The 24695-nt window shown below is 39.0% G+C and overlaps 1 protein-coding gene and 1 long non-coding RNA gene across 3 annotated transcripts in view; one reads left to right on the top strand and one right to left on the bottom strand.

The window, feature by feature from the left end:
• The window catches only part of Angpt1 (angiopoietin 1), a 223679-nt gene that overhangs the window by 3411 nt on the left and 195573 nt on the right, over nucleotides 1-24695 (bottom strand). For both annotated transcript variants that reach the window (XM_041637603.1, XM_041637604.1), the window contains exon 8: nucleotides 11422-11552. In XM_041637603.1, coding sequence (XP_041493537.1) covers nucleotides 11422-11552 — 131 coding nt within the window. The remainder of the gene's footprint in view (nucleotides 1-11421; nucleotides 11553-24695) is intronic.
• Nucleotides 1-24695, top strand: part of LOC121437639 — a 111245-nt gene that overhangs the window by 76956 nt on the left and 9594 nt on the right. The window lies entirely within an intron of this gene.

Raw genomic sequence — 24695 nt, 5'->3', positions numbered from 1 at the left:
GTTAGAAAAAGTTAGATGAAGTAACATTAGTTCCCCCTGCTTTCAACTTTGGAAGGTGAGTGCAGCTGGGGTCTGTTTATAAAGTCACACCAGGGGCATAACAAGCTGCATTCATCATCAATCCACCTGAGGAGTGGTAGGGTCTGTCTGATGGATTCTGAGAGGTCCGGAATCCATGATGAAGGGACCCAGCATGAACGTTAACGCGGTCAGAATACGGGGGACAAGAAAGCTCTTGTTTGGCCCAAAAGGCGGAATTGTATGATTCTCTCTTTCCTTTCTTATAATGAATTCCCCAACATTTGGTCAGTATTTCTAGTAAAAGCTCTTTATTTATATTGTAGAAGATATTTTAGTTTTAAGGAGTTGATCTTCCCAGAAAATTTTCTTTCAGGGACCAAGCTAAACTCTAATATGAATTCCACTTCGCTGCTTCTGGGCTTTAACTTTCCTCCTTCCTGTGCAATCCCTGGGACTCTTCTGTCACCTCACTCAACCATGCCATCTTGCCATTGTCCCTCCTTGTCTCTGGAGGAAGCAAAGTGAAGAGCCACAGAATCAAGCCTTGAATTGCATTCTGGGACTGATACTAAAATGTAAACTTCATCTGGCTTATACAAAGAAACAACAGTTGTGGGAAAAAGTATGGAAATAGACCACAGCCTGGCTGCTAAGGGAGATGCTAGAGACTGGAGTTATAGGGTTGGCTGAGCTCAGGAAAGAGATAGGACACAGGTGTCCTGTGTTAAAAATGAGGTAAATCTGTCCTGTGTTCTTTATCTAATTAGTGAAACAAGTGGCCATGGTAGAGATGGCATTTTGAAGACAATCCAAGAATACTATCCCTGCGGAGACACTGTCCACAAGAGAAATAGTAACCCAAACCTCAGAAGATTCCAGAATGAAATACCCAGGCTTTTGGTCATTGTACTAAGGGCAAATACTTAGTATGTCACCCAGTTGAGCTTCCTAAGCAAATGGCAGGGAGAGGTTACAGGCTTCTCAACTACTGGCTATAACAGACTAGTTCTCTTAATGGAGTTATATAGTTCACTAAAAAGATGTTTTAACGGATGCCTTGCACAAAATATTTGGTCTTATTGTGTTCATGCTCCCCATATTCAGATATTGTTATGCAATAGTCAAAATAACAGCCATCTTCCTTTCCCTCACAGAAACTACATGCAAACTGAGAAGCAAGAACAGAATGTAAAAAGGTCATTATCAGTCCTAATCAGGAACACTATAAAGAAAATAAAATGCTAAGAAGGGGAAAACAACCTTTCCTAGTTTTGGAAGAAACCGATATTTTATGAAGTCTGAAGAAAAAGAAGCGGGCAACCAGACGAAAATGAATGGGGACACCTACAGCTGCTGCAGATGCCAACAAGGAGATGGAGATGCCCAGTGCAAGTGTTTAGAGACGGACAGAAACTAACTGTGCCTGGCACACAGGAAGCAAAGAGACTTTTTGGAAATGAAGGTTGGGAATGGTCCATTTAAATTTAGCCAGCCTGCTTGTCTATCACCAAGTGAAGGAGCACGATATTCTTTATCAATGGGAACTTGTGTTTAACCGAAGGAAAGAGCTCTGCCAGCTTAAATGTTTAGTCAGTCAAATGTGGCGAGCTTGTATTCTGTATTGTCTGCCAAAGCCATCTTGACCATTCGAAGGAGCCTGGTGAGCAGGAAAATCGGGTCTAGAATCAATGCCACACACACTAATCCACGGACAAACACAGGATAGGTGGTCAACCCAAGCAACATTTCCACTTCAGGCCATTTGTATTGATACAAAGTGTCCTAAGTTAGGAGATAGCTATTAAAACTTTGTGGGAAACCGCCACACTGCTTTCCAAAGTGGTTGCACAAGTTTGCATTCCCACCAGCAATGGATGAGTGTACCCCTTTCTCCACAACCTCTCCAACAAAGGCTATCATTGGTGTTTTTGATTTTCGCCATTCTGACAGGTGTAAGATGGTATCTTAAAGTTGTCTTGATTTGCATTTCCCTGATCGCTAAGGAAGTTGAGCATGACCTTAAGTGTCTTTTGGCCATTTGAAGTTCTTCTGTTGAGAATTCTCTGTTCAGCTCAATGCCCCATTTTATAATTGGGTCGGTTAGCCTTTCTACTGGGAACTCACCAAGACCAGCTGGCCTGGGTCTGGAAAAGCCTGGGATAAAACCGGACTCTCTGAACATAACGGATAATGAGGACTACTGAGAACTCAAGAACAATGGCACTGGGTTTCTGATCCTACTGCAAGTACTGGCTTTGTGGGAGCCTAGGCAGTTTGGATGCTCAACTTACTAGACCTGGATGGAGGTGGGGGGTTCCTTGGACTTCCCACAGGACAGGGAACCCTGATTGCTTTTCGGGCTGGGGGGGGGGGGGCTTAATTAGGGGAGGGGGAGGGAAACGGGAGGCGGTGGCTGGGAAGAGACAGAAATCTTCAATAAATAAATAAATTAAAAAAAAAACTTTGTGGGATGGAAATGGTTTGCATATAAAGAGGCTAGAGACTCTAAGTGGTTAAGAAGCTTCAAAAAATTATTCATTTACCACTTACACTGGGTTGAGGAACATGACTTCCTGGCCGGAAAGTCATTCTACATAGTGTGTGTCTGAGAAGACAGGAGTGGTCTCCCAGCAGCTGGGACTGCTGAGTGCCAGTGGGGAGGAGTTCGGGGAAACAAGTAGAGGTAAGCACACAGAGTGAGTTTCTATGGGTGGGAAACTTTCTGTGAATCGTGGGGAACCAAGAGAGCGGCGAGCTGTTCGAGAGAAAACCTTGATTGACACGGACTTCATCAGTTAACAATGGCGGGATCCTAAGCAGCAGCAATAGTATTTGATATTTACTGCTAGCTAACGTGTGCCACTGACTGTATGAAGATACTTAGTCCTTTGTTTTGTTCTCCAAACAGCCTTACACAGTATGACAAAATCCATACCAAAGACATCAATGCTCAAAGAGTTTAAAGAACTCTTCTGAGGTGGCATTCATAACGCATGAACTATATTGGAGCACAGAAGATGACCCACTGAGTCTGGCAGCCTGCACATTTCTATCTAGGTGCTTAGTACCACTTAGACACACAGTGGTGGGGTTAGAGTGGTAACCAAAAGAGCGAGATGCTCCACTGTGCCCTGTGGTGCAGGAATGAAGAGCAAGTTATAGGTGCCAAGGTTTTGTCTTATTTTTTTCAAGTAAGTCTATGAGAAAAATATGAACTGGCATTTGAATGAGTACAGTTCACTGTGATATTGTTGATAGTCTTAATGCAATACAGGATATAAGTTTGAAGTATTGTTAGCTTTAAGGATCAGTGGGCCACAGGCAGAATGATCAATTAGAGAGCAATTGATTGTTGGGAACTGTGAACCCCCAGATCCTGAATTTCTTGTAAACAACTTGTTTCCCTCTGCTCTGAGACAGGTTGCAGCTGCTCTGAGCACGAGACACTCAGGAGTTCCTGATGGCAGGAGAGTGGTTTCTGGTGCGTTTGGCTGGGGCGTGGCTATCAGTTAAGGATCCCTATATAAGCCGCCCCTGGACACAATAAAGGGGGCATTCTTGGGGCATTCCTGTTTCAAGGATGACCCGTGTCTCTGTCTGTGAGTCTTTGTATGTTTCAATCACCAGCTCCTTGCCCGGCTCAAGAACTGTATGGTAGTGCAAAGGGCTCAGGCGGGTGCTACAATTGATGACCACTAAGAAGATGAGTTAACATGACAGAAAGCAGAACGTAAATATTTCTCATGAAAATTACTGCTTCTATATAAAATATTCTGAACTTCTATGTAGAGGAAGCTGATGCTTCTGTTGAGCAAGATTTTGATAGGTGCATTAAAATAACCTGAGCAACAGCGGCATTTCTTTTCGTCAAACATTTCTAGTAGTTTCCTTTTCCCTTTTTATCTTTTTTACAAACATTTTCTCAGCATAGCCAGACTTTTACTTGTCTATATCCCCATAGTGTAAAGCGCAGTAAATGAAAGGTAGACAAACCACTAGCAGATACAGGTTAGCTTGCTGAAATTAGCAGCTGGTGTGTAATGCACTGTTTGCTAGTATGAAGTTCTGCAGGAAGGCCTGCTGGGACAGAGCAGCGTTTGCACCCATAAGACGTGAGACACCTGCACTGTAACAATTAGGACTGGTAAGAAATCATTAATTCTGTCCTTTGTCCTGTGCATTTCTTGGAGTAACAATTAGGAAATGCATTATAAAGTGAACTGGGAGAATGAGGAAATGGCTCAGCCAGTAAAGCACCCAACAGAAACCAAAAGGACATGATTTCAGATGCCCTGAACCCACATAGAAAGCAGTACTTAATCGCAACACCAGTGGAGTGGAGACAGCCAGATCCCTGAAGCTCACTGGCAAGCTAGCCTATCTAGCCTAATCATGGCTTTCAGGTTCAGTGGGAGACTCTCTCAAAAGGGGAGGGGGGACGTGATCAGCAAAAGACATCGACATCGACCTCTGGCCTACACCCCCATTCCCACTCATCCTCCCTCCAACACACACTTGTTCATCCATGTCTACATGCACTAGCAGGTACGAGCAGCACACACAGTAACATACGCTGAGCGGCACACCGGGAAAGACATTTCAGGCTCAACAGACCCCAGTGAGGCAAGCAGAGGGCAGAAGAAAGCAGCTTCCATTTGTCATTGCGGGAACTGATAGAGTGTCTCAAATGTTTGAAGGCTGGCAGCTCCTCATGTAGGCTTTGCCAAGTATTTTTCATTATAACCTGTAACCTCATGTATATTTTAATAAGAAATCTGAGACGCATGTTTCTAATTCATTTACACTTAACTCATTAAAAGTTAGTTTTGCAATAACTATCTCAGGCTTCCCAGGACTTTTAAAATTATTTGAGCCTTTTATCTTTGAAGCAGAAAACTCACATTTTATCACTAATAAATGAAACTCTGCTCAGAACATAGGAATTGGATTTTAAACTTTCCACTCAGGAAGTTCAAATTTATTTGAAAGTCAGGAAACCAAACTCTCACAGTCCTCTGATCCTAAACAAAACGTCTCTCAGCACATCTTTTTTACGGTAAAACATACAGCGAAGTGGAAAGATATATCTGTGGATTTCTTCCACTCACGTTACTGTGCATAATCGAATCATCTGTATGCAGGAGCGTCTTCGCAGGAAGCAAGACTTTCCTCTTCAACAGTGAGGATGGGGTGAGACTGGGATTCAAGCACTCGGTACCATTGCTAGTACCAAGATCATAACATAGAAGTCACTGGCTGCCTTCAGTTGTCAACCTCTTCACCCTCTGCACGGCCAGCTTCAAGGGACAGTTGTGTGACTCTTGTGTATGTGAGGCAACAAGCTTTTTCTCTTCCTTCTCTTGTCTCTTACTCTATCCCCGCAGGCCAAGTGTATGTGTGCGTGTGTTGTTTCTTTCTTTGTCTCTTTGTTTCAAAGATGAAACGGTGTTTGCTCTGGCCCGCAATAGTGAATTTACTTAAATCTTGTATGTGTACTCTTATTGTCTTTCCCCTTCTATGGACTTCAGTTCACCTTTAAGCATGTTGAGTGAGGAAATGCTTGTGAAAATAGCCTTCCAACATTTAAATACAACCCCTTCATTCCCTTTGAATGCCTTTACTCCCAACAGAGGCAGTAGAAGCAACAGGGTGATGACCTTGGGGTTAAGTACGTGTGCACAGCTCAAACTTTTGACACTAGTTCTGTGAACACAGGCAAACGGCAAATGATCTAACTTTTCTGTATCTCAGATCTGGTGAAAGGAATGAGTTGGGTCCATATTTTCCCCAATTGAAAGGCTTTGGTAAGCCACGTATGAGTTAGGAAATACAGATCATTTAAGCTAATGCAAGAAGTCTGTGAAACAATCAAAGCTGGGTAAGTGTTGGCTGCATTGTGGAGTGCAATGCATATCAAGCTATTTATTTGGTAGTTTCTCACACGTGGTCAGCTACTAAACTGTGGCTGAAACATTTTGCCATCAGTATAATTATGATATGTGCAAAAGGCTAACAGATTATAATTCTAATTATTTCCTCCAAACTTGTGAATAATCCTCTTTGTTAATTTTGAAACAACAATATTGTGTACTATAAAAATAGAAATATGATTCTAAGCATTGAGTTTGGGAAGACCAACTTATTTGGAAGTCAGAAACCTAAAAATAAAACTTTAACAGTTCTGGAGGTCATTCTTCCTGGATTTTGTGATTCTTAGAGGTGGTAGCAATTCTTGATTACTTATCTTTTTATTCCTGCTTGTCTATGCAAACACTTCTATCTAATCACATGCTCTACATATAACTTTATGCAATAGGATCAAGCACACTATCATTTTATGCCTATTCACGGATCATTTGAGGCTCATCCGTGAGTTTGCGTGTCCTCTCACAGTTTCAGATAACATAGTCATTGAAACCGATGCTCCCTGAGCTCATGTCGTGTGCCACACCCTAATAGGATCAGGAGATACTGTGGGAAGTAGCACGCAGTTAGAATGAGGGGAACATGCCTTCTGTGGTCTGGTCAGGTATAGTTCATACTATTTAAAAAGTGAGTTGAAATAAGAGGAATTCAAGGTAGATTTTGTTCACTCGGCCCCGGATTATCCACGTGGATCTTCTAGTAACATTTAAACATACAATGTGAGGATGGCCTCTCATCTTGTAAAGCTTTGCCGGGTTCTTCCTGAATTACCAAAAAATGCCAACTTGACTACATTTTCCCAAGGGTTCTGTCCTTTCCACGTCATGCAGCACTTGAAGAAGCAGCTAGTGTTTTTTTGTTTGTCTTCGTCAAGAATAGAGCAAAAGCTGAAGTATCTATCAGCCCTGCTGCTAGCATCTGGTAAGTCCTAGAACAGACTAAAAAATTTATGTGTATGGCTTTATCCACTCTTTTAGGCTGGAATAGAAAAATATCCCTTGTTAGCTTTAGAAAGCTATGCCTGTCAGCTGACATGGTTTATGCGTGGGAAAAGAGGACAGAGTTTCTACCGCAATGGATTCTTTCTGATGAAGGTTAGGTCACAGTTTTACAGAATTTTTATAATATACTAAATATGGAAATCATATTGGAGTAAAACTTAAAAAAGGAAAGGGAAGTAAAATAAAACCATGCTGCTTGGTTTCTGTTGTTAGCAACTTCTAATAATTGTATTTTATTATGAACTTTCAGACAAAACTGTTTATATAATTATTTGATACTTAGAGTGATTGTAGAACTAAAGCTTAGTAATTGAGCCTTACACTGACTTTTAGAACTGTTTATTTGGAAGATTCTTGATTTAGTCCCAGGGACTATACTCCAGGTGAAGACAAATTTACTTTAAAAATGACAGTCTAATAGTAGGAGTTCTTTATCTTCGTAGTTTTTGACTCAGAATAATTTTTTTGCACAACTACTTTACGCACAATAAATACAGACAAACAAAAGCATACATAGAGTGGTGTTGCATTGGCTCTCTCTTAATGTTAAGAAGTAGTTATAACTGACCAGTTTTAATGAAACTGATGGATTGCTCTTTTTGCGTTTAAGAGTGCACAGAGAAGTTCCTCCTCTTCATCAGCGCCTTCCATTTACTCCAGACAGAGCTTCACAGTTCTGTCCTTTATACAGGAAGGAGTCGATAGCAAAACTGAGCACAGATAAAATCACACGACAAAAATATATATATAAATCCCTGTGGATAAATCATTCTATTTACTTCTTACTTGAGAAGTCACTTCTGTAGAAAACTCTGTGTCTAATATTGAAATATATGCACTGTTGCAATAAAAATTTGTAATAAAACATAAACTCATTCAGTATTTAAACGGGGTGGAAGAATTTCTGGTTTCCTGGTAACATGGGAATAGGTTTGCTTACTTGTGAGATGCTATAAAATGTTGTGCTGTCTGCGTCTGCGTCTGCGCATGCCAATGTACGGGATTGTCTCAGGCCATGGTGTGCTCCCATGTTGAGCGGCACATGCCAATGTACGGTATTATCTCAGCCCATGGTGTGCTCCCTTGTTGAGCGGACAATGTTGGGCATACCAATTTTCACCTATGTGTTGCATTTGTTTTTCCTTATTAACACTACAATGACAACATGGAAGGATAGAAACACAGAACCAAAAGAAAGGCTGATACTGTTCTTACCATACCCACACTCCAGGAAGGATCATAACTAAAATCTTTAAAATAAAAGCCTTTTCTTCATTTCTTGCAAGTGTCTTTGATGGGGAAGGCACTGCCCTTCCAGCATGTCACTCCAGTGACTGAATCCTGGATGCTCAGTCTGAAGTTTCTTCCTTGCTCCTTACAATTCTGCCATATTTTGTGTTTTGTAAATAAAGCTGTTACGTGCAAGCTTACCTCATTCCTTGTACATAATTTTTCTGATAACCTCTCTTTATTTATTTTTTACTGAGATGAGCTCTAATTTGCTCAGTTCATTTTTCTAGTAGCAGTTCACTTAACCCATACTTAGAAAATATATGATAAGTTGGTTGGAAGAACTAAGGATATTAGGAAAGAAGGAAAATGCTCACAATGCTCAATTTTGCATCTCTCTACAATACTGTCAGCTTTCAGTTAAGTTCATCTTCTGGTTTCCAGCATTTAACAGATGAAGGTGACAAGGACACCACAGTCTTTGACTCAAACCCTTCCATGTTCTTAAATAAAATGCTCCAGGACAGCTAGCGAGCATTGAATCTTACTTCAGCCTTGAAACTCTTGAGCAGAGGACAAACCCCACGAATTCTTACTTTCAAGCTGTGAAGACTCTTATTGCTTAAAAGATTCAAAATCAAGCAGGAGTGAGCTCAAGCACGATATACAACACAAAGGAAAGGAAAACTCATCAGACAACGGAGCGGTCTGATTTCTCAGGGATATGTGATGAGGAACAGACACAGCGGTGAGCAGCAGCTCCGTAGCACATACGTTCCAGGCCATGCTCCAGTGACTTGGACGGCTGTTGACATTCATGCCTATGATTTCCAGCTCTCAGCTCCCTAAATTCCACGGCTTAACTTTTCAGTGTGAATGGCTTTACAAGACCTGGCTTCTCTCAAAAGGATATTTGATAGGGTATTGGTGTTTATGACAAAAACACATTTACTTAGACTCTTCTAGCCCAAGCAATGAGTGGAGATTTTTCTCTTCCCAACGCATGTGTTGAATAGTGAGTGAGAAGCGAATCCAAGATAAATCATGGATGAAAGTTTCCGACAGAGTTATGTCATGTGAGGCAGAAGTAACAGCATAACCCTGAGTAGTGGTAGCTTCTCAACAACCAAGAAGTGAATTCCCTTCTTCGCACCTTGTTGGAGTAATTCTAACAGGAACATGAACACAGAGGGTGCTCTTCTAAGAACACAGTTGAAGGAACTCACTGTTAACCAATACAGTTCAAGGACTGTATTTATTTACTGCAAAAATATATCTTTCAAAATGCAAACAGAGAATATTTCAACACTGAAACATTGGCTGGAACATTCAAGTCTTTGTATGAAGCTGCCGATAATGTTGGTTATGGAAACAAGGGGCTGATGCGAGACACAGTCTGTGGCTATGACTTTAAAATAGTTCTGAGATATGTAGCTGATAATAATGAATAAATAATCACTAAAATCATTCTGGCAGCTGAGAACTGGAAATCACAGGCATAAATGTCAGTATCTTAGGTATAGATCTCGGTGTTACATTATAGGTAACCTTAATATGCTTAATGAGGTCGAATTATGATGTCAAGTGACACATTCAGAACTGAAGTATGATGTGAATGTGGATAGAAGCAGATCCATGTCATGTTGTCCTTGGTACTAGACTGACCCTAAGTTGAAATGATGTCACTGTAGGTGAAATATTTTTGTTTGTTTTTTTAGATAAGGTTTCTCTGTAGCTGTGGAGCCTGTCCTAGAACTAACTCTTGTAGACCAGGCTGGCCTCGAACTCACAGAGATGCACTGACTCTACCTCCTGATTGCTGGGATTAAAGGCCTGAGCCACCACCACCCAGCCAAGGTGACATGGTTTTAAGGCTATTATTTGATAATGATAGCAAGGCAAAAGGGCCTTCTCAAGGAAAACTTACTCTAAAACTTTTCATGCTTTTCTGTGTTCTGATAAGGTGTGACAGGAATACCAACTTAAAATTCATTTTACTGGGTTTAAAACTTGAGAGCAGAGCATTTCATGGATTAAAAAAAAAATGTGCATTTATCCACCACACCCTGTATTTTCCACTAGGTTCCCTGTGCATCACAGTAGAGGAAAAACAATGTCTCTGCTAACACGGAAAAGATTTTCTTGAGTAACACAAAAAGGATATCAGAATGGTTGATGGTAGAAATGCCTACTCTTATATTAAAAAAGAGAATTACAATTCTGAGAAAAAAGAGCCATTTCTATAAAGCCTTCACCATCTAGTATAGAGCTAACCTCTTTTCTGAGAAAACCCGCACTACTCATGATCTATATCCATGGGTTTTAGGTTAGTATTTCCTACACTTCTGCCAATCACTGCAACAACTTCTGGAGGACGTTTGTATGTTTACAGCATTTTAAAAGTTCATGGTTTTCTTTAAATCAATAATTATGTAAATACAAAGGCATTTTAACCTGTGAAGTTCATAGAATCCCTTTAGAGAAGAAATCAGTTCAACTTGCAATAATGGAAGAGAAACAGAAAATATAAGAAAAAAGAACATATCTGGATCTAGGAGGAGCCACTTTGCCTACCAGAGCCTCTGCGAATAAGAAAAAACCTCTGCTCTTTTTTGGGTAAAAAAGTGATTATTAAGTGTGATAAAAGTTGCAGTTATTTTAGAAGCAAATTGGAGTTTCTCTTTGAAACACTCAAAATGCTTAAAAAGACTTGGAATGGTACAAAAAAAACATTGACTTTCTTATATAGTGATACAGTGCTGTTTGATTGTGTTTGCCTAGCAACTAAAATCTTTTTCAAAACCCTGGTAAAGCTGGTCTGAATGTATAACTTTGTTTTAAGCACATCTCTCCATTTTTTTTTTTAAACTGATTCTATGTGAAAATTTATCACCAAGATTGACTGCGATAATTATAAAGCATTTGGAAAGAAGGAATATTCTATATACCACTAAGAGCAACCTAGATTAGTTTAAAGGCAGAGTACCTGGTGCTTCAAGCAATCAGAATTCACTCAGAATGATGCTTAGGCCATTGCCATCACAGATGAAGGGGGAGACAAGCTTTTAGGTATGCCAGCAATGGCTTGCAGGATAACAGATAAATCCCTGTGCAGAGCTCAGTGATCTCTAGGGACTTGCTCTTCAGTTTCCTGACCAGTAGTTCAAACCCCTTTCTCAGTCATAAGAAACCCCACACTTCAAACCAACAAAAGGCAGCTCAGAGCAAGGCCGCTGGGACTTACCTCCCGTGAGCATGAGGGCACATTTGCACATACAGTTGTCATTGTCGGCATCCTTCGTGCTGAAATCAGCGCCGTGGAGGATCAGGCTGCTCTGTTTGCCTGCTGTCCCCGTGTGACCCTTTAAATATAACCTGCAGTTAAACAGAGCGAAAGATCAGCCGCTTTGCAGAACAATGTAACCTAGACGGCAATCTGTTAGCTGTTTAACCTCTCCTTCCTCCTTTCTTTGTGCTCAGCCCTTCCAACAAATCACTTTCTGAACCAAAAGTCAAAAGATAAAAGAAGACAAGAGATAGAGAGAGTAAGAGAAGTTGAGAAGAGGGAGAGAGGGGTGGAGATTATGGTCTGTGTTTGGTGGTGGTGGTGGTGGGGGCTACAGGCTCTAAATTACGAGTTGGTAAACCTCTCTGTGACCCGAGCTTGGGGTTTATTTTGCTATGCATATAAAAACCCATGTGTTTCTCTAATAATGTGGGACCTACAAAAAAAATAAAATAAAATTTATTCTTACAGTTGTTTCAAATCGAAATCCCCCTTAGAACATCAATGCAGCAGACTATTTTATTAATACCTCATACAGACAACATGATAAACATTTTTAATATGAATACAACCACTGCGACTGATCCTCACTGACAGACGCTTGTTCGGCGCAGCTCATAGGAAAGATAAAGGTGACCCCAACATGTAACAGTATCTTCAAAACAAATGTTTGTTGAGCACACACTGTGTGTCTCTCTTCCAACGGCTTTTTAGTTAGGCCTTTCGACTTAGGTCACATGCCACACTTCTGGATATGAGCTATTTATTTCTAGTGGCTTAACAAAAACTGTGTTCGAAACCTCAGTAGCTGCCTAATCTTAAAACTGACACTATGTAAAGAACTCCAAATTACTCTCTAGAACCATTTCTTACATGCATTTTTCAATAAGTTAGATCAAGGTCTTTCTCCTGATGTGTGTAGAGCAAACCCTCAGATGCTTTGAATACAGGCCTGGCCAACACACCTCCAAAAATTGAATTTTCAAGATCATCTCTGACAACTAAATATTTGTAGACCATCTACGGATTACACATGGAAACCATGGGAAATCACAGAAGGCGTCTGGTGCAGCTTTCTATCGGGTGGTTATCTTCTTGCCTTTTTCACTTCTGGGGCCATGAGAGCCTGCCCAGGTTCTTCAGTTGCTTCCTTGGGGCTCTGAGCATCTATGCTTCAGTGATAAGCATAGCCAGTTTGGTACTTGTGGTTGTCTCCCTTCCTCTCTAGCAATGTAGATTCTCACCAACATCATTTAGCAAAGTCCAAAGTGTCTGTGCCCCCCTTCCATGAATAGTACCCACACGTGATCAATGGGGGTTAATATTTGCATGTAGAAGAGTCTCCTAGGATCTGCACCAGCTCTGGCAAGATACTAAACAGTAGTAATAGAGGTCAAATAAAATTGCAAGATTATATAAATACATGTGACTTGTGTTTGCATGTAGGTATATGTATGATGTAATATTTTCTCAGTATTTAGTGATGTTTACTAATTTTTGTTTTAGGGAATAATAATAAGTACTGTATCGTATTTGGAGAGTGTTTTTGTTCTTTTGCTTCTGTTTGTTGATTTTAATCCAGATTTTCAAATATACAGTTAAATCTCATTTAGTCTGGCTGGTGTCAGTGGCTAACAGAATTTTCAGTTCGAAGAAGCATACAGAGTTTCCTAATCCTGCTCTTCTAACACTGAATGGTCACAGTTTCTGTTTTCAGACTCCGAGAGGCAGGATAAATGTCCCACGTGCTAATGTAGGAAAAAAGAAACCCAATCCCTATTCATGATATTATGAAGGTTTAGTCTTTTTCCTTGTTTCTCCTTTCCCAATATGAGATATTTTCTATTTAAGTGTATTTCTAATGTCTAAATACATCCTTTTATAAGAATTTCTAACAGCAAGTAGTCATAGCATTATTCCTCTCTCTTTCTTGTTTCTCTTCTCTCCTTTAAAGATTTGTTTTTATCTTATGAGCGTGTTTTGCTTGCATGCATGTCTGTGGTTCTGCATTGGTGTCTGGTACCCGAGGAGATGAGAAGCGAGCCTTAGATCCCCTATAAATGGAGTTACTCACAGTTCTGAACCAACATTTGGGTGCTGGGAATCAAGCCCAGGCCTTCTGCATTAACAGCTAATGCTCTTAACTATTGAGTCAACTCTCCAGCTCTTTGTTTCTTTCTTTAGAATGAAATACCATTGTCCAATTTGCACCTTTCAAAGTCATTTCTCATCATGTATGAATGAAAATTGAAATGACATTGTACATTACATATTTCCTTAAGCCTGAATTTGGTGCGCTATTTTATTACCATTTCCCAGATATCCCATATTCTTCTCCAGGAGCTCCTAGAAGCTAAGGTCTGAATGTATCACAGTTGCAATGTTTGAGAGAGCCTTTATGACTTTCGATGTGCACACAAGAATAGATATATGCTGAAGTTGAAGATGACATCTGTAGCATCTACTGTCCCTAGCCTTCCTCTGATGGAAGATTGGTGCCCTTGTCAGGGTCATTTCCTTTGAATCTTTCCAGTTCTTTTTTTTTTTTTTGTCTCAGTTTCCCAAATACAAAACCATGTTCAACTTATTATGTGTACAAATGTTATATCATATTTCTTGTTATTTCTTCTGTTTTTTTTGTTAGTAAATGATTTATTAGTATTGAGAACTGCTTCAGTGAGATGGGACCCCAAATGCACACAGGACAGAGCATGATGGTGTTGCTCTGAGAATTGCTTCAGTGAGGTGGGAAGACACACAAAGAGACACACTAGCAGCTCTCATGTAGGTAGGCTAACTGTTATAGACAGAAATGAATGAAAAGATATTGTCTCAAACATGTTGGAAGGTGGGGACTAACTCCCAAGGTTGCCTTCTTATCTCCACATATTCATGCCCATACTCACACACATAAACACTCACAAACATCTACTAAAAAGACTTCCATTTCTTCCACTTTTGCAGCTTGTTCTTAGGATGCCAAGAGTCTTTTTCATTGTTCAAAGGAAAGTGAGTGGTATGTATGACAAATTGGAGGTTGCCCTTGAATCTGAAGTGATAGATGTGGTCTGAGATATCGACCTTAAGGTCTTAGGTACTCACAAGCTGAGCATATTTTTATTTTTGTTTCAAAGTCTCTCTCCTGCTAGCCTGGGAAAGTGATTTGTCATTCTTACAGTTACTTGAAAAATATGTGGATGACATAACTTCCACCACCCCACACCAGTATTTCTTCAGAGCCTGTTAGTAGTGACTCCATCAGACAGAGTTTCACAATAGAGTCATGTCACTGATGCTGTGGCCAAGGTCCATTACTGGTTTAACATCTTCCTCAATTTATCTGCACCCCTAATGAAAGGGCAGGGTGTCATCAGTAAGGAAGGCTCTTAGAACAGGCCACAGCATTGCCATCGAAAGATACAGGCCCATCTTTTGCTGAAAATAAAGACAACATTTTAATTGATGATTTACATTGAAATAAAACAGTGTTTGCTTTAGTTTAGACTTTTGGAAAGAAAGACATTATAAACAGAGACTCCTTCGTTCATTTCCTGGCTGCCCAGACCTGAATAATCACACAGAAACTATATTAATTACAACCTTGTTTGGCTGATGTCTCAGGCATAATTCTAGTTAGCTCTTCCATCTTAACTTAATTAATTTCTATTATTTTATATTTTACTATGAGGCTTCTGGTTTGTTAAGGAAATGCAATTCTAAAACAACTTTGTGATTTCATTTACCACAGTCAGAATGGCAAAGTTCAACAAAAGAGCTAAAAACAAATACTAAAAAAGAAATGGCAAAAAAAGAAACAAACCCAAAAATAAAAATAAAACAAAACAAAACACCCAAGACCAAAACCAAGATCAAATCCAAAAACAAAAAGAAAAAAAATCTCATTCATTGTTTATTGGAATTCAAATTGGGGGAGCCACTCTGGATATCAGTATGGAGAATCCTTATTAAACTTAATTAAATAAATGAAAAAAATCTGCCATATGACCAAGCTATACCACTCTTGTGTAAATGTCCAAAGGAATCAACATCTCCCACAGATAATGACTTAGCCATATTCACTGGTGTTCTATTCACAATAGATCAGAAATAAAAGCAACATACAGGTCTTTCAACTGACTAATAGATAATGACAATATTGCATACATAAATAAGCTATGAAATACTATTCCATAGCAAAAAAGAAAGAAAAACCCAAAATGATGAACTTTGTGGGTAAGTGGGTAGAATTAGGAAAGATTATATTGAATGAGGGAACCCAGACCCAGAAAGACAAACCACATCATCTCTCATCTGAGCTTCCTAGCTCCAAATCTTCAGATGTGAGTAAATAATCTGGAGAGATTCCAAAAGCCAGCAGAGAAAAAGGGACAAACATAGGGATAAAGGGTGGAAGAGCAGCAGAAGACAATGACAGGGCACACATGATCTTAAGGGGAAGTGGTTAAGAAAGAAAAACAGGGGATCTAATTAGAAAGAAAGGAAGAAGATAAATATAGAAGGGAGAAAGGCAAAATAATAGTAAGGATGTCAGAAAAAAAGTCAAAAGAAACCATATTATCAATGATTTCCCTAAAATACTTATAATACACATAAGTTTGGAGTGCAAATATCATGTATAATTTAAAGGGAAATTTCCCATCTGGGCTCACAGTGCATCCTCCAAGGCCCAAAGAGTGTCTAACAAGCATCCCAATACCAGTTATGAGAGGCCCTTTTGTATTGGTCAGGGTAGTCCAAGTGACTCCTAAAGCATTATAGACAGTTCACACCCAGAAATGGAAGACAAGTTCCAGTTGCTGAAGACAGCATGTGTTTCAGACACAGGACCCAGAGACACCTGAGCTAGCACTGATCTAAAAGCCTCCTGCCTGAGGAGTGGCTTTCATGGTTCCAGAAGATGCCACGTAAGATGCCAAAGGAGGGAGCCAAAAAGTCCTACCCAGCTATGGTGCCTAGGAACCACGGCAATGACCACAACTTGGTGCGGTAAGTTTAAGGGGTACAAAAATATTTCAGTACCTTTTCACAACCAGCAGTTCTCTGACTGGACTGAAGACCTGCAGAGCAAGCGTGAAATCATGCCTGATACTGGAAACCTAACCAACTAATGACCCAGGGCCAGTAAGGTCATGGATCTTGGGGAAAAACCTAAAGCCTCTATTTTATTAAACAGTAAAATCCCTAATAATATTCTAGAATCTTGTCCTTCTATCCACAGGCATTTCTCTGTCTGATGTGATGAGGATGTCTTGGGGAGTTCTACAAATGATTGATATTGAAGAACAAAGTTGTATGAATGAAAAAATTCATTGCAAAAGTTTGATAGAGATTACTTTTAGAAGGTAGGGGGTGAAGAGGTTTCCTACAAGGTTTGTGAAATTTGAGCATAACTATGTTTTAAGGCCATCTAGCATCAAGGAAAGAGGTGAACGAATAAATTCCTTCAGTTAATTGAGTGTGTTGCAGGCATCCTTTAGTTAGTGATATCAGAAATCTTAGTATATTCCCATTTCTTGTCTACAAATGTTTTACATTTCTATAAAATAGGAATATATGTTCATCATAGCATACAGGTGACTTTGTGTCATAGATTAGATTTTGTTAATATTGTTAGATTAGTTCTAGTTAAATGATATTTGTAATTTTTTCTATAATGACATCTCAATTAATTTATTTATCTGAAATTACTCAAAACTCATCCAATTACACAGCCTATGATTATACACAATCAGAGATTTACTGAAGCACCTCCACATGGGTGATGTGGCTCTGAACTCGGGTCCTCACCCACGCACAAAAACACTCTTCTCACTGAGACAGTCCACACACCCTCTTTTCGTTAAACTATCAAAACATTGAAGAATTACTTACCTTTCCTAATGTAATATGATTCGTTATATATGTGCCTCATTTGCTTGACTAGACTGGAAATTTTTAGCTCTTTACGAACTCTTATAACCCACACACATAATAAACTTTCAATAACTATTTATTGAATCAGTATGAACTAAGGTTTCAAATTGTTTGGAGCTTGAATTTTAGTCATCTCAAGAGATGGTCTATATGCTGTAACACCCTAACTCTAATAAAATAATTATCTTTTAGAATTCAAGGCCCAAGGGCATTATTTTTTCATGATTTGACCTTTAGCCAATATTCAGGATCTGTTCACATTGTATTTGGGTATTGCTTTAATGAGTATAGATTTTTTTTCGATGGCTTCCAATAAAGAAAGACTTAAGAAAATAACTCATAGAACACCCCACTAAAATGACTACTTAAGCCCAAATGGGAGATGAAAGCATCAAGTTTTATGAAAGGACCAATATCACATACAAGTGCCCATTCAATTGAGTAATTCCCATTGGAATCCAGGCATTGAATTTTTGAATCTGTTTCAACAGGTTCATGCTGTTTGTTAAAGAACAGAAGTTTAATTTGTTGTTGTTGAATCTTGGGATAGTCCCCTGTGCTGGAAAAGGCTCCATAAGCCTCCTGCAGCACTTTCTTGTGTGTTGAAGAAATGGTGTTTTACCAAAGTCTCCAAAGGCAACATGAGCACTTACTTGTTCCCAAAAGACTATCTCTGCATTTGTGAGAAAATGATAAGAAAACCCATGAACTTGTCAGTAAATAAATGTCTGGGAGAGAAAGTGGTCTGATGATGACCAACATCCACAAACACAAATCTGTAAGGAGAAGCAAAAACTGAAAGGAAGATTGGGAAGAAAAGAGTGTGTGAGTAGGAAGATGAAAACAGCTGATATTCGGTACTTTGATTAATTAAGAGTTAAGTTATGAAATCAATTATAGAAACCAGAGAGAAATAAGGATCAGGCACATATAAGTAGTGCATTAAAAAATAAGTACAAATTGAAAAAAAAAAAAACCCTGCCAGTGAAGTCACCGATGAAGGCATTATTTCCTTCTTCTCTCCAATAGTCAGGGAATAAGTAAAGAAGTAAACAAGTCAACAGCTTCCAAAGAGACTGTGTCTCATACTACCTCTGGAAATGTGAGTTAGGTGAATGACTGAATCGAAATTAAACAAATATGCCTTGATAGGCAAGTGTCTGGAATCAAATTTGAAAATATAGTGAGAAAGAAACCTGGCCCACTAACACAACCCTGAAGGCAGTAAGGTGGAGAAGTCACAGACAGAAAGGATCAATTTTCCCAGGTCCGCACAGTTTTACATTGTTCGAAAGAGTCAATGGAATACTAGGCTCAAAGAATAAGCAACTGAAGAGTGGATGTTGGGGCAGATGACCTCATTTAAGGTCAGCGTTTTCATACACAGGAGCTGAAGAAGATTCATTCAAACATCTATTCCAGCCCTTTAAAACTCTTAGGTTTCTTTTGCTGTCTTAGGGAGTGCTTTGTTTCTTGAGTCTAGAACACTTTTACTTATTTTCTTTCTATACTCATGAAGGACTCTGGAAACCCTAGAAAGGTCCTCTAGCTAACCTGTCCTTTAATTCTCATGCCTACTTCCTGAAAAGATAGTCGCTATAAATCTTGTTGAAAAATTACACTATTTATACTAAGAAGGTGCTTTCTTTTGCAAGACTCAGATGTCTTCTTGAGTTAAGCACGTTATTTATCTTTGCACACCTGTGGTAGAAAGTGCGCTATTGTGGGGATAGGAGGGCAGACAAGCTCCGTAAATTGAAGTTCCAGGGCTCTGCACTATTAGGGCTTCCAGAATCCCCAAATTCTTAGCCCCAGTGATGATAAGCATTGAAACTCTGGTCTCATTTACTACTGGTCCTTTTGGTATTTACTTTCAGTATCCATGTATACATCATGTACTACTTCTTTATCTATTAGGTTTGGATGATATGCTTTGAGTCTCTCTACTATCACTTAAGACTCCAACCAAATTAATTAATCAACTATTCAGAACTTCTTTTTGAGGTTTTGATACTAAAAATACGGAGACAAGCAATTTCTATTGAATATCTCAGCAAAAGTCAATTCTTGGTGTTTCTTAGGGACACTCAGAGGCTTGCCTGGTTTCAAAGCTGATGGTCATATATTCTTTCAAAGAAAATACTGACATCAAATGTTATTATCTTTGATTTTCTTTGTGTAGTGATGAGGTTGTACCGTACTTTGGCACGCACGCACGCACACACACACACACACACACACACACACACACACTGGAGACAGAGAGACATAGAAGAGAGACAGAGAGACAGAGAAGAGAAAGGGGGAAAGGGATCTTTGGGAGTCTAAAAAAATAAAATCTTATTTTACAAAGTTTAGAAAACTACAATTAAAATTTTCTGTTACAATTCAAAAAAACAAAGGAACCAAAACATTTCTTCTAGTGCATCTTTCCTTTTCTAGTAACACATCACAAAATTGGATCATCAAGATGAATGATGTGGCATAAAATCCTGACATTCAGTTTTTGTGAGGGTTTATGTGATTGACAAAATCCCTCTTTTGGTGCCTAAAACCTCAGGTCCATTGCCATCTCAAAGAACTTAAGGATTTTTTTCCTTTGACTGGAAAATAACTTGGAACATAGTACAATCTGATATCTCAATTGGTGTTTTGCAGTACAAAAGTCCAAGGGAAGCAGATATAGTCTCATAGTTATTTCCACTTAGAGAACAGTGAGAAAATTCCTTCCCAGCATCTTCTAGACTGAAGACATAGTGGAGTGATTAAGATGCTAAAAATCATTGAGAGACATTGTGTGAGGTTTGCTTCAGGGGGAGAATTCCTTCTCTTTTTGTACTTGATGGAATGTTACAACAAGGTCTGCAATTAAGAACCCAGTGTGTATACGCAGATTCTTCTGCAGACCAAAACCATCCCTGTGTTTACTTCTCTTTACAATTAGTATAATTCCCAGGTCTTCAGCATGGATTATGGTCTTCTGTTATCTGTGGCAGAGTGAACCCCCACTTTGGAGATAGTGGCTGTCTCTAAATGAGGCGTGCTCTTTCCTATCTCATTTTTTTGTCTACATACTTTGTTCTTACCGGAATCCCAAGCCCCCTCCTCCACTGCCACCATCTTTCAAATTTGCCTATCACACACACATCCTCACATTTCAGGAGGCATGGGGGATTTCCTCAAGGAAGCCTTTCCCAGTCTTCCTCAGCTTGCTCCAGCATGGCTCATCCATCTGCAATCTCAGCAGAATGACTCTCTTATCTCTAGTACCCAACTATAATCTAAATCAGTTTTTAGCCAGGCACTTGGGTGTTGAGCTAAATCACAAATATACGCATGTGAAATTTTAGTGACTTCCTGGGGAAGAAAGTCTACATTTCATTTAAAAAGAAATAACTAATTTCAGACTGGATCTGAGGCCTACTCTGTTGAAAGCAACTCATGCCTAGTACTGCGAACCTAGTCAAAGACCTGTGGCAAAGAAGTCCTAGGCACAGGACTGGGCTTAAAACCCATGTTTTGCTAAGATGATATGCTACCAAAATCCTTACTAACGATTTGTCTTTATGTCTATAAACTAGTGCTGCTCCAAGTCTTGAGCAGCAAATCTTCTCTTTGCAGCAAACAGCTAATGCAGAAATTCGTAGGGGCACTGGACTCTGTGAACCAGCAACTGCTGTGTGTTCACTGTTAAACGAGACCCCATTCCGTCACCTTCAACATAACTCTATTGTCAACCTCTATTCTGCTAGTACCTCTATTGCCAACTCTTTTCCCATAGCTTAGGTTCATTTAAGCTATTCCTGGTGAGCCTTCCCAACTTCCCCAAATAGTCCGTGGCCCCCTACTCAGGCCATGCTATTTTTGTTGGTATTTGTGGCATTTTATTGCTTGTGTGGCTCTTTCATATCCATATCTTCTTCTATTTTCCAAAATGGTTGTACCTCAGAAACATTTCATCTCATGCATGGAGTTTATAATACAAATTCCATTCATTAAGTCTCTTATTTCTTGGTTTTGGGAAATAATCACAACAAAAGCACCAGATTAAACAGAGTGATGACTTCTATTAAATGGGAGAAACTATTATTACTCAGGTATGGTGCCACATTCCTGCAATCATAACACAAAAGAGACTGAGATAAGGAGGTTCACAAGTTCAAGGCCAGTCTGGAATATATAGTGGGACTCTGTTTTAAGAGAGAGGTAAAAGGTACAGAGATGCTTTGTAAATTCAAATAAAACTACTTGAAAGTTCAGTTTGGAAACCTCTGCCGGATATTTAAGAGAGCAGTGGAGTTCTGCAGAAATAACTTTCTTACTATTTCAAAACATCTGCTACTGGTTCCAGCCAGGACCATAGGGCCACATAGTCCCAAAGATCAGAGAAATGAGAAACATTTCACAAAAGGGGAGGGACAAGTTTTCCAATACCTCCAAAAATGCATGGTTTGGATTCACATGGGAAGCTCAAGAGACTTCTTTTCAGTTCATATGAATTTGTTTTGTAGATTTGGAATGAACTTCAGCTTTACCTCCTCATTTTACTCCCGAGGATCTGAGCTTTGCAAAAGTGAAGCAACATGTCCAAGGTCATTCAGAAAAGCAACTACAGATCCAAATCTGGAGTTCACGTGTCTGCGTTCCCAGTGCAATATTTAATGCACTACAACAAACCGCTTCCCAAAACACGTCCCAATCAAAAATAAACTTGCGCAAAAAAAGTGTGTTTAGTGGCCAAATCATTTCAATTCCTTTCCCAAAATTTTCTCAATATTCTCAGATTTTACTCATCTGTTAATGTAGAGTCTTTCCAGGCAAAGTTTATGATAGACATTAGTCACTCAATTCTGATCTAAGTTTCACTCAAAGCCCACAAACATGGAAATAACAAAAGTAAATATCCACCTACATGAATTACAGGAGACATAGCCATATCATGATTAAAGGAGCAATATAAAGTGATATAAACTATCCTCAGATTTAAGTAATTCAAGTTTTCTACTATGTGCAGAGTGGCTCATTTTACTATCTGTAATGCTATAAGATTTACTAATTATGCCTAAACAAGAACCCTAAAGCAAAAGTTAAGTTCAGATCTTTATAGCTTTCCCAAGATCTGATAGAAAATAATCCTACAACATATATAGTTTAAAATGATGTGTTTTTACATTAAAGTTAGAAAATCTTTATTCAGTTGTTCTGTTCTGAAAGTAGTATCACAATTAAATTTGTTTTAATAAATCATACTTTTTACTTATAAAAACATAAAACAATAATGTCCAATGATGCATTACGCACATTCAAAATGCTAGCAAGAGGAAAATCAAAGCTAACCTCATTTAAAAATTATTAGTTTTATAAATTTTATAAACTTTGATTTTTTTCTTAAATCGTTTAACTTAGCCCAACCAATCATGGAATAGATGAACCTTTAATAGGTTTGAGTATCAGAGAATGTGAAATGTTCAAATTATTTGCCTTAAAGATATAGTTAAATCTAATCGGGAACAATAATCAATAAATAAATGTCCTGGAAAAAAATCATGACTCTTTAATAATATCAGTTTTCTATAAATACTATTAATATTTTACTAATTACATCAATTTTTGAATATTTCCTAGTTATGAAGTATTCAGAGAGTTATGGCCAATGCAATGAGTGGCTCTGCTTTAGATTCTGAATCCATATAATGAATAAATAAATAGTAAACCACAAAGGAAGCTATTAAGATAATTGAATAGATGTCAAGACAAATTATATTATTATAATATTTAAAAATTATGCACGTCTATGCACCAAGTATGTGCCTTGTGTCTACAGAGTCCAGAAGAGTTTCTCAGATCATCTGGAAATGGATCTTCAGATAGTTGTGCTGCAGTGTGGATGCTGGCAGTCAAACCTGGGTCCTCTAGAAGACATTCAGTGCTCTTAACCACTGATACGACTCTCAATTCCTCACATCAAAATAAGTTGAATTTAAAAAGTCTCACACTTGTATGACTAAACTTATTTACCAGGTACAACATAAGTTTATTCAATATTTCTGATGAGAGTATATTCTCACATAAAGATAAAGTAATTCAGATATAAATATAATCAGTGATCTGCCTAAGAGACAGCTAAATTATACCTATATCTACTTATTTGGGGCCCTTCTTTTCCACATATCTTGGTTTTATAAGTACAAATCAAGTGTTTGTCCATATATATGAGACATAGCATATGGCAAAATGCTACTGGTGGAAACTTGAAAACGTCATCCTTACTAGTTAGTTTTCACAGTACTGGAAGGAGCTATACAAGCTACTGGAAGAGAAGAGTAGTAATTATAGCCAGACTGGCCTGGCAAGCCATGTCCATCTTGTAATAGTATCATGAACATAATGGAAGTAACCAACTACTTTCTGACTGGATTCAAGTCCTGTTCCATGAGATGAAACCCATCCATGGATTATTACCAGGCTTTGAATATATCCAGACATGCCGTAGACACTAGGAAGAAGCCTATTATGAAGATAAATGGACATAATACTCAATAGACTGCTAGTTGCTCATTTACATATCCATAAATCAATGAATCTCTCAATCATCATTTAATGGTGATTAATACAGTGACCCACACTGACCAAGGTGCATAAAAAAGCAGACTGTAGAGATTTAAAGGAATACAACCACCACCACCCCACTAACACCACCCATCCACCACCACCACCCTAGGACCACCATCACCACCCCCACTACTACCCCCCCCACTACTACCCCCCCACCATCCCCATCCCCCACCACCACCACCATCACCGCTCATCAAGTGTCAAGGATCATTGTGCAAGAGGGGTGGAAAGAATGTAAAAACCCAGACACAGTGGTTGACTACACGGAAACATCTGGACACAGCAGAACAGCTGTTCATATGCACTCACAATAGTTGGGACACCACGTAAAAAACTTGTGAAAGCCAAAGGTGAATCAAACTCAGTCATGGACAGGGAAATGGGGTACAAAATCCAACTTCTATCTATATGGGGCTTTTGACAGTTGTTAGCTGCAAAGAGAGGAAGAGGGAATTCCTCGATGAGTACACTATTCTCCAGCAGAAGACGATGCATTCAAGAATATTTGGGCAGCACATGTTAATCTCGCAGGATTTTTTTTTTAAAGAAAATGTTGGTTGGGTAGGGAAGGGAAGTGGATCTCAGTAGAGTTGTGGGAGAGGAGGTAAACATAGCCAAAACACATTGTCCTGGCTTGTCCACCATGCCACATGGTATGCATTGATTTCAATGTAATTACCATA

The sequence above is a fragment of the Microtus oregoni genome, unplaced genomic scaffold (genome assembly GCF_018167655.1).
Source record: "Microtus oregoni isolate MIOR12 unplaced genomic scaffold, Mior012 000053F_ref0000044, whole genome shotgun sequence".
NCBI lineage: Eukaryota > Metazoa > Chordata > Mammalia > Rodentia > Cricetidae > Microtus > Microtus oregoni.
The sequence above is the reverse complement of the archived record's forward strand: the minus strand, read 5'-3'. Positions and strand labels throughout refer to the sequence as shown.